Genomic DNA, 15402 nt, shown 5'->3' with positions numbered 1-15402 from the left:
TTGTAAAAAATGAAAAATAGCAGAGATAACTGCTGTGTTGAGGAACTAAGGCAAGGTATGGATGTTCCTCAACTTGATTGGATAATATTTGATAAACCCATTCATTGTAAGTTAAAAATACCTTAAGTCAGAAATTCATTGAATATACTTAACATACCACACGCAACATAGTATATTGTAGACTATCTGTCATTTACTTTTGTGATCATATGTCTGACTGGCAGCTGCAGTTCCCTGCCAATTGTCTAGCATTTTGAGAGTATGCTATGTGTATTACTTGCTAGCCCAGGAAAAGATAAAAATTTGAAGTACTGTTGCTATAAACATTGGTTGCTTTTGCACTGTTGTAAAGTCAAAAAAATAGGTTGGGTTCTGTCTGGATTATCAAATGACTGGTTGACTTCTTTAGTTTAGAAGATTGGAAAGACCTCTTAAGGAGGCATCAAGTGTAAATTATGTTTGAATGATAAAAAAGAACCAAGCCCAGGGATAGTAGGAGTAATGAGTATTTTAGGTGGAATGAAAAGGTACTGTTTTTGAGGACTAAAGGTAAAATGACTTTTGAGAAGTTCAAGGAACAGAAAGAGTATCAGTGTGGCAGAAGCTAAGTTGGGAGGGAGAATGGTGGGAAATCAGGTCTGAGAGGTCGGTTGTATTATGTCAAGTTATGCTTTGTAATCTGGTATTCAAATCTATAAATATCTGGACTTTATATAAAAAGCAATTAAAACCAATATTTAAATATATAATTGACATGCATTTCTCTGGCACCTAAAGCTTTCAGGCTTGCTTTGGCCAGAGTTCTTAAATCATTAAGTTTGTATCAGTCATTCCATTTTCTTATGTGGTAAGTGATTGTTACTGTAGAGAACTCTACTTTTGCTATCTAAATTGATAACTTTGTTTCCTTGTTACTTTTCAATAGACCGGCATCTGAATATTCTAGTCCTGGCAGACCTCTTAGCTGCTTTGTTGATGAGAATACTCCAATTAGTGGAACAAATGGTGCAACATGTGGACAGTCTTCAGATCCCAGGCTGGCAGAGAGGAGAGTCAGGTCTCAACGACATAGAAATTATATGAGCAGGACACATTTACACACTCCTCCAGACCTACCAGAAGGCTATGGTATGACTACTAGCAAAGGAAAAATAAAATGTGGCTTACTAATTTTAGTTTCTAAGAACAAAAATTAACTTAAAAATTTATTAACCTGAGCTTAGGGATTCTGCATGAAAATAAAAGCAAATATAAAACCTCCCAACTTTGAAAAGTCTTTGAAGTGTTAGAAGACTACCTAACCAATGTTTGACTAATTACTTTAGCTTTTATGCTCTTTTAAAATTAAATGTGACTGATACCTTATCACAAGGTATTGTGAGAAACCTGAATCATAGTGAGACAACTCTGCCAAGTAGGCACTGCATAAAGGTATGGTAGCATTATTATTGATAAAGGTCATCTGAAGTTACACATACAGTGTGGTTTTTGGTTTTGGATAAACATATTTAGGAATAATTTCAAAGGTGTATTTCTTATGGTGTTTATTTTTCTTTGTTATCTATAATTTTTGATTATCCGAGTGACGGGATTATCGTAAATGATTTAGTCACTTTTTTGTATAAGATGATTTTACTCTTAGGTAATTTCCTGGAATTATAGAATTTCATGTGGAAGATAATGTGAATCTTCTAATTGAATACAGACTTTCTAAATCACTCCTTGCAAACACTAGCATTTTATGAACTTGACTGGCATCGCTTACTTGCTAAAAAGCTAACTAAATTTTTGCCCTGTTAGCACTGACTGTAGATAAATTATTTTGGGCTGATAGTGACACCTAATGACCAACATTGGGAATTGCCTGATCTAAGTTTTCTTATTTTTAGTTATTTAAAAAACTATTCTGCAAATTCATGATTCTAATTTTATTTTAAAACATATTTTACAGGAGGCAGCAACTTGGGAAGTGAGGCAGGAGGATTGCAAGTGCAAAGCCAGCTTCAACAACTTGCAACTTAGTGAGACTTTGTCTCAAAATGAAAAATAAAAAAGGGCTGGGGATTTGGCTCAGTAGTATAAAGTGCCCTGTGTTCAATCCCTGGTACCAAAAAAACAACAACAAATAACATATTTTAGCTCTTTTTTTTTTTGCTTTTGGCACTGGGCATTGAAGCCAGGTATTCGTTACCACTGAGTCACATCCATAGCCCTTTTTATTTTTATTTTGAGACAGGGTCTCACTAAGTTACATAAGGCCTCATTAGGTTTCTAAGATTGGCCTTGAACTTGCAAACCTCCACCTCAGCCTCCCAAGTCACTGGGATTATAAGCATACACCATTGTGCAGGGCCATTTTTAGCTCTATAATTTGGAAAAGAAAAAAAACTGTCCACTAACTGTGCTGTGCCTCAGAGATTACTTTAGAGTATGTGAAACAGACAAACCTCAGTTCACATCCCAGCTTTGCCATGTTACACTGAGCATAGTATTTAGCCTCTGTGAACATATGGGGAATGTAATAGTACCAATAGTGTAGGTTTATTGCATGAATAAATGATATTTTATGTGAAGTATCTGAAAGAGTGGTATAGAAAGTGCTCAATAAAATTTAGCTGTTATTGTCAATGTATAGATCTTAAAATAAAGTATCTTTTGCCATTTATCTTTGAGATTATAAGGCAAGCTATTTGGAATAGGAGTAGTTATACTTTTATAATATCGTGTGATCTAGATTTAAAAAAATTTTGTACAACTAAAACAGAAATAAGGTAGATACCAAGGCTGAAATTATTACAGCTGTCATCTGTAACTGAATTTAAACATTTTTATGTTTAAAATTTTTTAAAGTTTGCAATTTAAGTTTATTGATTTAATTAGAAGCTTATAAATAAATTTCTGCTAATAAATATTAACAATGGTTTTGTTGTCTTGTATATTGAATTTTTAAAAACTTTTAAAAAATATTTATTTTTTTAGTCGTAGTTAGACACAATACATTTATTTTATTTATTTATTTTTTAATGTGGTGCTGAGGATCGAACCCAGGGCCTCGCATTTGCTAGGCAAGCGCTCTACCACTGAGCCACAATCCCAGCCCTTTACCTGTTTGTGATTTTATAATGTGTTCCTTGTAGCTCATCTTTTTTGGGTGTCTGTTTAGTCTAAATATAGTTGAAAGAATACATTTCTGGCCCAGCATGGTGGTGTATGTCTTTAATCTCAGCAACTCAGAGGCTGAGGAAGAGGGTCATAAGTTTGAGGCTAGCCTTAGCAACATAGGCCCTAAGCAACTTAGTGAGACTCTGTCACAAAATAAAACATAAAAAGGGCTGGGGATTGGCTCAGTGGTTAAGTGCTCCTGAGTACAGTCTCTAGTTCCAAAAAAAGAGATCGCTTCTTTACCTTTTGTCTTGTTTACTTATTGGTGTTGTGACAGTCTTATTTTCTATTTTCCATTGCGATTGCACTACATTATAAGTTTAGTTAGGTTTTAGATATCTGGTCTATAACTTTCATATAATTGTTTCTAGGAAACAGAAAAAGTGATTTGTGAAGCTGGTTTTCATAATGAAATAGACTGGTAATTTGGAAATTTTTCCCTATTAGTATGTCATCCCAGAGTATGTAAAAGTATTTGATTTGGACATTCTGAATTTTGTTCTTCTTATTAGTTTTCTTTATTTTACAGAACAGAGGACAACGCAACAAGGTCAGGTATATTTCTTACACACTCAAACTGGTGTGAGCACATGGCATGATCCAAGAGTACCTAGGTAAGAATATATTTTAAGTACTCTTCATACAATGAATATATATCTTACTTTGGGTTTCTTGCAGTTTTTAAAAAAGATATTTAACTTTTAAAAATAGTTTATATATATGTTTGGCTCTGACAGTCATTTGAGTTTGACATTCAGTAGAAAGTCTTACCTGTTTCTCTGAGGTCTCACCAGTTCCCCCCACCAGTGTCCAGTCCCCTTTTCTGATCCCTTTAAAAAAAAGTGAGACAGCTGAGCATTGTGGCATATGCAATCACACCTACACCCTTTTTCTGGTACCAGGGATTGAACTCAGGGGCACTTGGCCACTGAGCCNAGAGGGGGGGTGGGGCTGGGGATGTAGCTCAGTGGTAAAACACCACTGTGTTCAATCCCAAGTATCAAAAAAAAGGCAAGCCAAAATATGGGCTAAAACATTGCGTTTAAAATAGGTAGAGATTAAAGATGGTGGAATGAGATGGACATCATTACCCTAAGTACATGTGTGAAGACATGAATGGTGTGACTCTACTTTGTGTACAACCAGAGACGTGAAAAATTGTGCTCTTTATGTGTACTATGAATTGAAATGCATTCTCCTGTCATGTATAACAAATTAGAATAAATAAATTAATTTTTAAAAAGACGGGAAAAATAGGTAGGAGATGATAAGTTTTATTTTATTTCTGGTCAGGCTTTTTTTTTTAAGTTAAAAAATTTTAATCTTATACAAATTATTCAGTGATCTTCTATGTGTTCCTTAATAGTTTCATTTTGATGCAGAAAAGAAAACAAGTGGCTGAGCATGGTGGCACACACTTATAATCCCAATTCTGAAGACTGAGACAGGGTCATGGCAAGTTCAAGGCCAGCCTCTGCAATTTAGTGAGACCTTGTCTTGATATAAAAAATAAAGGGTTGGGGATATAACTCAGTGGTAGAACACTTGCCGAGCATGCACAAGGCCCTGAGTTCGACCTCCAGTACTGCAAATAAACAAACTAAAAAGAGCTGAGGATCTAGTTTAGTTGTAGAGCTCCCCTGGCTTCAATCCCCAGTACCAGAAAAAGAATAAAGAAAACAGCTTAGGTTAATTCCAATTCCATTTTATTTAAAAATTAAAACTTATACATTTGAACTGTAGGCATTGCATTTGTTAACCAAAATATTAGTTGTATTCTGGCTTCAAGAAGATGGAATGACACACAAATCAATTTAATAATTAGTGTAATTTTAAATACATTCTGGTACTAAATATTGAGTTTTTCAAACATTTTGTTTTTTTTTTTCTTTTCCTCCTTTTTTTGAAACTGGGGATTGAACCCAGAGGCACTTTACCACTGAGATAAGTCCCTAGCCCTTTTTATATTTTATTTTGAGACATGGTCCCCCTGAGTTGCCCAGGCTGTCCTTGAATTTGCAATTCTTCTTCCTCAGCTTTCCCAGTAGACCTGGGATTATAGGCATGTTTCACTGCTAGCTTGAGTTATTTTCTTTTATTTTTCTTTCTTTTTAAAAAAATATTTATTTATTTTTTTTTAGTTATAGGTGGACACAATGACTTTATTTTATATTTATGTGGTGCTGAGGATCAAACCTGGTGCCTCACGCATGCTAGGCGAGTGCTCTACCTCTGAGCCACAATCCCAGCCCAGCTTGAGTTATTTTCTAATGAGCATGTGCAAAGTACCAAGTAGTGCAGCCTGATTTGCCAAAAAGCTTTGAATTCAAAATTAAGTTCTAAATCAACTTTCTGTGGTACATGTGTACCTTTGTAAAGTGAGGATGTTTTGATAGAAAGGTAGCAGAATACAACAGTTACTAATATGGCATTATGTAAAAATGTGGATGTGTAACCGATGTGATTCTGCAGTCTGTATTTGGGGTAAAAATGGGAGTTCATAACCCACTTGAATCTAATGTATGAAATATGATAAGTCAAGAGCTTTGTAATGTTTTGAACAACCAATTAAAAAAAAGAGAGAGAAAAACAAAAACAACAACAACAAAAAAACCCTCAACATAAAAAAAACCCAGGGAGTGTCAAGAGAACGTTCCTTCCTAAAGCTGACCCAGACTTCTGTCTGTAACTGAATCAAAAAACAGATGTGACTAGCTGATGTTGGGTTGCCCTGATACTTGCTATTTATTTATAAATAAAACTATTATAATGAAAATATTTGATTATATAATTTAATTAGAATCTTTTGAGGGTGGCAGCCAGCAAAATATGCTATCACTAATTACTGTATCAAGTTGCAATTTCTTGGTGGTATAAATGTTAAATTTTAACTAGTAGTAGAGAAAGAATTTTGTATCTTTTAAGTTAAGCTTGGGAAAAAAATTTAAGGTCCTAACTTTTAGAAATCAGAATTTGTTAAATTATGAAAGGAAGTGTTTTAGATTCTGTTTATCAAATTGAATATAAATAATGAGCTTTTCTTTAAAATTATTTAAAGTCATTGGTAAGACGTATATAGAAGAAAAATGATTTTGCGGTATTGAGAAAGATAAACTTGAATCATCATTTAAAGATATCCATACACTTAAATTTGTCTGAGAAGTCCCATTTTATTATGCTTTGCATTTCTGTTTAAAGTAATGATTAAGGCCTAATTATTCATTTTATTGCATATTGGCTATAGTCTTAAAGTTCAGATTCATTTATTGATTGTATCAAGGATTAACCCAGGGGTGTTCTACCAGTGATCCACATCCTTTTTATTTTTTATTTTGAGACAGGGTATCACTAAGTTGCTTAGGGCTTTGCTAAATCATTGAGTCTAGCTTTGAACTTGTGATTCTCCTGCCTCAGCCTCCTGAGTTGTTGAGATTACAGGCATGCACCACTGTGCCTGGCTCAGATTTGTATTTTTATGGCTGCATAACATTCCATTTTTCTGTAATTAGTTCCCAGTTGGACATAAAAAATATTTCTAGTTTTTTACGTTTTTAGTTAGTCCTCTCCCATGTATGACTGTAGATCAATAAAATTCTAAATAAAATAATATAAATTTAGTTTCTACATTATATCAATAGAATTCTCATTCTTTGATTTCTATCATTGTTTTTTACTTCTAAAAGTTCCATTTAAGAAAATATCACCATTTATTTTTATTTTTTTAAATTTTTTTCTTTTTAGTTGTAAATGGACCTTTATTTTATGTATTTATATATAGTGCTGAGGATCGAACCCAATGCCTCACACATGCTAGGCAGGTGCTCCACCACTAAGCCACAATCCAGCCCCTACATTTATTTTTTAATAATGTTTCATTGATAGTTCATTTTGTAATGGTACCTTTTAATTTTTTTAAAAATTGCATATCATCGCTGTTCTCTTTTTTGGTTTCTGACAGTGCTTGGGGATCTGATTCTGGTTTATTATTTCTCCTGACTTTAACAGTGTTGTTCTTTTCTGAAGTGTTTGGTGATTTTAGATTGTGAATTTATTATTTGATCTTGATTAGTTGGGGTTTCGAGACCTGAAGTAGAATTTTAGGTAGTTTTCCTGGAGTTACCTCATTATTTTGAGATCTCAGTTTTTGGGGGAAGTTATTAGTTTCCTTTCCCAACCTTGCTGATGGCCTTTCTCTCTCCACACTGGCCACTCAGGTACTAGCTCCACCTTCATTTTCCTCCCTCCCTTCCCTCTTTTTCTCCCTCCCTACCTACCTCTTTTAGTAGGATTCTTGGAGCTTTCCCTTGCTTCTTTTGTGACTAGCTATGTCTTCAAATATTATGTTTCCCTTTAAACTTTAGTTGTTTTGTAGTAGGAGGATCTCTCTCTCTCTCTCTCTCTCTCTCTCTCTCTCTCTGGTATTGGGGATTGAACCCATGGTGCTCAACTACTGATCCACATCCCCAGCCCTTTTTATATTTTATTTAGAGACAGGGTCTCACTAAGTTGCTTAAGGCCTTGCTGATTTGCTGAGGCTGTCTCTGAACTCACCATCCTCCTCCCTCAGCATCCTGAGCCCTGGAGGAGGTCAGGAGAATCCTCTTGGAGCACCTCTAAACAAAAGTCAAAGTCATCATTTCAACAAATCTATGAGGGCCCATATGTGCCCATCATCATGTTTCACCCAGAACAAGCTGTTACTTGAGGAGGGGGCGGGGGCGGAAATCTTTGTCTAGTTTAACTTTTAAAACATGATTTTGAAGAATCTTATCAGCACAATTATGTTCTAGTTTAAATTTACATTAGACATGCTGCTTTTATCTTTTCAAGCCCTCTTCCCCCAAGCCCCTAAAGACCACAAAAGGCAAACAGTTTTAGTGTCTAGATGCTTGAGCTTTCTTGGTCACTTTCAAAGAATGGCAGTTCCTTAGCATTTACAGGTAATTCCAGTAGCCTGAAGTGGTTCACTTGGGCTTGAAATGACCTGAGCATATTACTCATTGTTACATGAGGCTTTAGTGGGGTCATGGAAGACAGTGACTTCATTGTCCCAGTAGATGACAGTAACTTTGGGATCTGCACTCTGAAAGATTTTTGTTCTAACAGTGTAGAGGATAGGATTTTATAGTCCTTATTGCTGGTTTCGTTATGAATAACCAAAGGGAAGCAATGCCTAGTGTCAGGTATAGGACATGCCTACTCTGAGCGTATTAACTTCCTAGCACCTTAATGTGTTTAATAACTTGAGGCTCCTTATCTTATTCTTTAAGGTCCTATAAATCCTTGTTTATATGTAATAGTATTTTAAGTGTGTGCAATATAATAACAGTGGCCTTTGGTTCATTAAAATGCATTAACTGGGCTGGGGTTGTGGCTCAGTGGTAGAGTGCTTGCCTAGCATGTGCAAGGCACTGGGTTCGATTCTCAGAACCACATAAAAGCATAAATAAAGATATTGTATCCATATACAGCTTAAAAAAAAAAAAAGTCTATTAACTGCCTGTAATCCCAGCGGCTTGGGAGGCTAAGGCAGGAGCATTGAGAGTTGAAAGCCAGAGTCAACAAAAGTGAGGTGCTAAGCAACTCAGTGAGACCCTGTCTCTAAATACAAAATAGGGCTGGGGATGTGGCTTGGGAGTGCCCCTGAGTTCAATCCCTGGTATCCCCACCCCCTCCCCCCGAAAAGTTTATTAGCTTTTTTTCATTGCAGCAGTAAGTAGTAAGCCTTAGTGTGTTGGTCTTTTGGTGTATCAAACAGGTTCTTTATTCACAAGTTCATAGACTTCAAAAGTCAAAATGAACTAGTTATCCTTTAAAAAAAATGCTGTGATTATTTTCAAGATCATAATTTCTTCTTCTTCTTCTTCTTCTTTTTTTTGTATTTGGGATTTAACTTAGAGGTGCTTTACCACTGAGCCTTTTTATTTTGAGACAGGGTTTCATTAAGTTGTGTAGGGCCTTGATAAGTTGCTGAGGCTAGCCTTGAACTTGTGATAGGATCATAATTTCAAAAACATTTCCAGTTTTGCTTTGTTGGAGAGCTTAAAATTACTCATGGAATAGACATTATTTACACATATTTTTGATGTAGTAAAGAAAGAAATAGTTGAGGGAAATTTTAGAAAACATTTAATTCCTCTTATCACTGATACTTGTAACACAGTATTTTCTGTCAAACAAATATTGAAGTATAGTTTATGTTGGCAAATGTTGTGATTACTTTTATATTAATTTAAAATCTGTGTTACATTAAAGTCGAGAAACTAACCTACTAAAAATGTAGGCTTTGTGATAAGTTCTTCTGAGCTGTTTATGGATTGGGTTTTGAACATGCAAGTTTGTTAAACCACTGGGAATTAAAGATTCCAGCTCAACATCTCAAGTTTCTGAAACAATACATTTTCTCAGACTTCATGGAATTGTTGTATGTCATTTACACTTGCTTGGCTCAGCAGGCACAGCAATGAGGTATTTTTTACTTTATATTTGTTTTTGCAGGGATCTTAGCAACATCAATTGTGAAGAGCTTGGTCCTTTGCCTCCTGGATGGGAGATCCGTAATACTGCAACAGGCAGAGTTTATTTCGTTGACCATAACAACAGAACAACACAATTTACAGATCCTCGACTCTCTGCCAACTTGCATTTAGTTTTAAAGTAAGTTTTTTGAAACAATACATATAAAAATACCTGCTGGAACAAGAGGAAATTGATGGATACTTTCTATAATAAATGTGAAAGAATGTCTGCTCTCTTCAATTTATGAGTTATTTTTACTGATCAAATTTTATGTAAGAGTGTGACAGAGTTTACTCAGACATATGAGTATTTTAATTCTACTATGCTTAAGTAGGAACTGATCTTGAAATGTTAGGTAAAGGTATGTATTGAAAGTACTCAAGCGAGGGGCTAGGGATGTGACTCAAGTGGTAGTGCGCTTGCCTAGCATGCGTGAGGCACTGGGTTCGATTCTTAGCACCACATAAAAACAAAATAAAGATATTGTGACCACCTAAAACTTAAAAAAAAAAAAAAAAGAAAGTACTCAAGTGAGAGGGTGTTTTTTCCGATAGGCAGTAGCTTGACAGAAGTTGAGGCTGAACAATGTATTTTTGTGTTGCTGTTGCAACACAACTAATGTTAGTGGCTTTTCAATAGCTTTTATTATTTGTGAAGTGTTATTCTTTTACTTTATATATATTAGCAATTTTTTCCCTGACAAATTCCTTGAGGTAGTTACTGCCATTTATATGTGTAAGGAAACTGAAATCTAGAGGTTGACTTTCTGTAGGTCGCCAGGCAGTAAGTGGCCATGTCCAGATTCATACCGAACATCCTGGCTTTAGTTGGCTGTTAACTATGTTATTGAGCATTGTTTGTAGGTGTTATTTGTATCTTTGCTTTTCTTTTTTCTTCAGCTATCTAGTTTTTTCCTAACTTTGTTAGTTCCTACATTGCCTTCTGAGGAAGGGGAGGGGTAAATAAAGAGAGAAAAGGAAACTTCATTACTAAGCAAAGCACCAAAGTATCTTTTTCAACAATTTTGATGGAACTGTTGTGTGTGTGTATGAGTGGGGAAAGGGAGAGAGAGAGAGAGAGACCGACACCACGTCTGAGCTACATCCCCAGCCCCGGCAAAAACACTTTGACAATAGTATATCAACAAGGTTCTTGGCCTTAGACTTTAAAGAACAAGGTTCTCTCTGACTCCAGAATAACTTACTCTATCATGTCTAAAAAATATTACATGGTCTGTCTTCCTCATTCCTAACATAACATCATAAGTACTCAAAAGTCAAATACTTATGAAGAATGTTAAAATTTTAAAACAAACTGTACATGTTGGCACACTCTTGTAACCACTGCTTGGGAGGCTGAGGCAAAAGGATTGAAAGTTTGAAACCAGCCTAGGCAGCATAGCAAGCCCCTATCTCATAACAAAAGTGTTTTGAAAGGTTGGGGATGTAGTTTTGTGGTAAAGCATTTGCCTAGCAAGTATGAGACCCTGGGTTTTATACCCAGTAACCAGTCCACCCCTCTTCCCACCCCCAAGTAGTTAAAGCTTAAATAACTCAGAATGGAAAATATCTTTGATTCATTAATTTTTTTGGAGCTAGGTTTCATAAAACAAAACATTTAAATGAGAGGGATCTAGCAGTTGTTTACGAGAACAGAATAAAGCATTTAAAATATCTATCTATGGTTCCTCCTTTTAAATGTATATAGTTATCTTAGCAGTCTCATTATGTCAATAGATCTTACTTTATTGTGGATAGAAGATTCTAAAATTTTGGTTACAAATTCACAAGTATTTGGCAGGTTTACAGTTTGTAAGCACTTGAAGAAATACTGAGAAGTATGGGCTTTTTCTGTGCATTAGGATCTGCTGTCTACCCTTTGAATAACACTGCTCTGGGGCACTTGCCTAGTGGTTGAATTACAATATCATAGAGTATTTTTTACTCCCATTCTAATATAGAAGCACAGTTTTTCTAGAGTCTTTTACCAGCATTTTATGAGTTCCTGTTGCTTGAGAACCTTACTAGTATTTGGTATTTGCTTACTAATGCTTTGTAATTATAATTTGCCAGCATTTTCCTAATTTTTAACGAGGTTGAACACCTTCTTATAGGTTTATTGGCTGCTTGGATTTCTTTTCTTTTTTTTTGGTAGAGTCCTCTTCACATCTTTTGACCATGGACTATTCAGATCGAACAGTTTTTTGTTGTCCTGTTGATCAGTTGTATGACATTTCATATAAATAGTTTATATCCTTTGCTTACTTTTCTAATATGCCCTTCAAATTTTAAAATTTGAAGTGTAGATGAATTTTTGATGCATTTATAGTTTTTTTCTTTACTAGGCAAGTCTTTAATCTATTGGGACTTTTTCCTTTGTGTGTGGATTTAAGTGGCATATGGTAGTAACTAACTGGGATTTGGGGAGATGATAAGGTATACATGAGATGTTGACATTCTCTATAGAGAACTTTGTTTTGTTTTAGTATTATCATTATTTGTTACCTTCCTGCTTCCCCTACCCCACTGGACCCTGAATTACTTAAGAAGAGTGCCCATATTCTATACATTTTTCCTTCTTTAGTATGTAGCATACCCAAGTTTTTGGTAGATGTGTATTTATTGAAGATTCAGAATTCTGGCTCTTTTGGAGGCCCAGAAAAGCCTCAGGAGGTACTCTATTTTATCTTCTGTCCTCAGAATCACCTCTTTAGGCAGTAGGAATTTGGAGTTTGACTTGATGTTGCCAGTGAACATTTCAGTAGAATAGTTATAGGTATTCTGTCTTTTGAGTAGTTAGTTGTATCAAATAACTGAATAAAATTAGTGTTCTGAAGAAAGGACTAGATGGGATGATTAGAAATGTCGGTTGCCTTTTCTGTTTGAGTAAATTATAGGAGGTAATTTGAAGAACAATTGACTGCTTTTCTGATGATTATTATTTTTACAATTCTGTTTAGAAAGTAGCATTAATATCATCAACATTTGCCTTTGTCTTATCTCCAAGTTTTATGGTCATTCCCAGTAGATAGTTCTTAAGTGAATTTTTTTTCTTTGCACTGGGGTGGAACTGAGAGACAGTTGGTCATTGAGCTACATGCCTAGTTAAATTGCTGAAGCTGGACTTAAACTTCTAATTTTCTGCCTGAGCCTCCTGAATCACTGAGATTCCAAGCCGGCACCATTTTGCCTGTCCTGAAAATGTTTTTTTTTTTTTTGGGTGTGTGTGTGTGTGTGTTTGTGTGTGTATGGTGTGTGTATCAAAGTATTGCTCCTCCCTTTAATATCTTTGACTTATTATGCTGTGAAAAAGCTTAAACATTTGTGTATCTGTTTTTTTGTTTGTTTCATTTTGTTTTTTAAGAAGGACAGAATTTCAGAACTACAATTGACAGAGTGTCATCTATAAAGTCTCCAACCTGATAAATCTTCTCTGAGGTTTATAGTCATGTTATATTAGAATAAATATATAAAAATTATTCACAGCATTTAAATTTCTATCAGAAGTTAACTTAGAAGTGATAAAGGAGTTAGTTTTTATTCAGATATAAAATGTAAAACAAAATTTTTATGTACAAGTGAATTTATCATGATGAGGTAAAGGAAACAATTTTAACCTAGATTATAGTTTTAAAAAGGATATTCAGCTGGGAGCAGTTGCGCATGTCTATAATACTAGTGGCTTGGGAGGCTGAGGCAGGAGGATCATGAATTCAAATGTCAGCCACAGTGACTTAGCCAGGCCATAAGCAACTCAATGAGACCCTGTTTCTAAATAAAATACAAAAAAGGGCTGGGGATGTGGTTCAGTGGTTAAGTACCCTTGAATTCAATCCCTAGTACACCCTCCCCCCACATCATAAGGCATCAGTTTTAAAATTTAACTGTTGTTACATTAATCCTTGTATATCTTAGGATATATTGGATAGAAGACTCCTTTTTTACGTTGATGCTTTATTTCTATTTTAAAAGACTTTGGGGATGTGTTTTAAATGTGTGTTAAAGATAAGTACCCTTTCTATGATTGTATTGCCATCAGTTCTCACTTCCTAAATGCTGAAACAGGCACACACACACAAACAAAACCTAATTAAAAATCAAAATCATCTAAAAATATTTATGAAAGTTATATAACAATAAAATATGTACTAGAAATATGTACTAGGCCTAGGTGCAGTGGCACATGCCTGTAATCCCAGCAACTTGGGAGGCTGAGGCAGGAGGAATCACAAGTTCAAAGCTAGCCTCAGCCTTTTAACTAAGCTGTAAGCAATTTAGTGAGACCCTGTCTCAAAATTAAAAAAAAAAAAAAGGCCTAGGGATGTGCCTCAGCGATTAAGTACCACTGGGTTTAATCCCTGGTATTAAAAAAAAAAAGTCTGGGTTAAAGGAATTTTGAATCTAAATCTTTGATCTGTCAAATATATTGTTCTCTTACTTCGTAGTCTTATTGTTTTCTGTCTGAAATTTTTTCTTTTTTCCAAAAAATCTTATTGGAGTATTGCTATTGCTGTTAGGCTAATTATGAATTGGTGAAAGTAGTTTAACCTTTAGTCTGAATTGTAGGAGAAGCTATGATGTATGGATTTTATTGTGATATAACTTTCATAAATATTTTTAGATGATTTTGATTTTTAATTAGGTTTTGTTTGTGTGTGTGTGCCTATTTCAACATTTAGGAAGTGAGAACTGATTGCAGTCAATCATAGAAAGGGTACTTATCTGAGCTAGAAAATAATGTAGTGGAGCAAGTTATGTTTTAGAGAGGACTCTCCTATTCAAACTAAGAAGAACTAATAATTAAATTTTTGAAAGGAAGTGATAAGAAAAGTTACCTCTTAGAAATATGTACTAGGCCTATTATATATAAAATGTTTATGAGAATATTATTTAAGTCCTTTTTTATATAGTACTTTAATCTCTCCCTCCTTAACTCTCAAGCCCCTCCTGAAATACTATTGGTGTTATTTTTTTTTTTTATATTATGAAGATTATGCAGTACCTGTGAGGCCTCAGCACATACTCTGTCAGTGATGGTACAGTGTTGATAAACTATTGCAAAATGTTGTCATTGGGATTCAGTAAATAACTTGGCTAAGGACATATTCTTCTAAGAAATAATTTAAAATCTGTTTTTTTTTTTTAATAATTTTCCTGCTTTAAGCAAACTTTATAGATTTTTTTAACCCAGTAACTATATCGTTACAGTTCTGATGATTAACATTCACTCTCCATAGTGTGCTCTGAGCACTGTGTCATCCTTATTGTAACTCTATGTTGTCTCCCTCTCACCAATGAGAAAAATGGAGCCTCAGTTACATAAGTTGTCTAGAGATATATAAAAAGCGTGAGAGCTGGGATTTGAATTCAACCAGTTTGACTGTAGAGAGGTATTTTTTTCTCTTCCTGTTTTTATTTTTTTTTAATAGTTGTAGATGGATACAATACCTTTATTTTATTTATTTATCTTTATGTGGTGCTGAGGATCGAATCCAGGGCCTCACATGTGCTAGGCAAGTGCTCTACCACTGAGCTACAACCCCAGCCCCCCTGTTTTTATTCTTTTAACAATAATTATTTCCTTTCCTTTGATTGGCATTGCAGGAAGTTATTACTATAAAGGAAGCTTTTCACTTTTTCTTTTTAAAGATCACTATGGGCAAGGACTTTACAATTTGAGTCTTCTTTGCATGTCAGGTTCACTTATTTTAAGAAAATTGTT

At 34.8% G+C, this 15402-nt stretch overlaps 1 protein-coding gene across 4 annotated transcripts in view; it reads left to right on the top strand.

Annotated features, from left to right (window-relative positions):
- Positions 1–15402, top strand: part of Smurf2 (SMAD specific E3 ubiquitin protein ligase 2) — a 59966-nt gene that overhangs the window by 22013 nt on the left and 22551 nt on the right. For all 4 annotated transcript variants that reach the window (XM_048798164.1, XM_048798165.1, XM_048798166.1 and 1 more), the window contains 3 exons: positions 926–1128; positions 3692–3776; positions 9661–9819. In XM_048798164.1, the coding sequence (XP_048654121.1) occupies positions 926–1128; positions 3692–3776; positions 9661–9819 (447 nt within the window). The remainder of the gene's footprint in view (positions 1–925; positions 1129–3691; positions 3777–9660; positions 9820–15402) is intronic.

Source organism: Marmota marmota, unplaced genomic scaffold, assembly GCF_001458135.2.
Source record: "Marmota marmota marmota unplaced genomic scaffold, marMar, whole genome shotgun sequence".
Lineage (NCBI taxonomy): Eukaryota > Metazoa > Chordata > Mammalia > Rodentia > Sciuridae > Marmota > Marmota marmota.
This window is presented reverse-complemented; position numbering and strand designations above follow the sequence as displayed.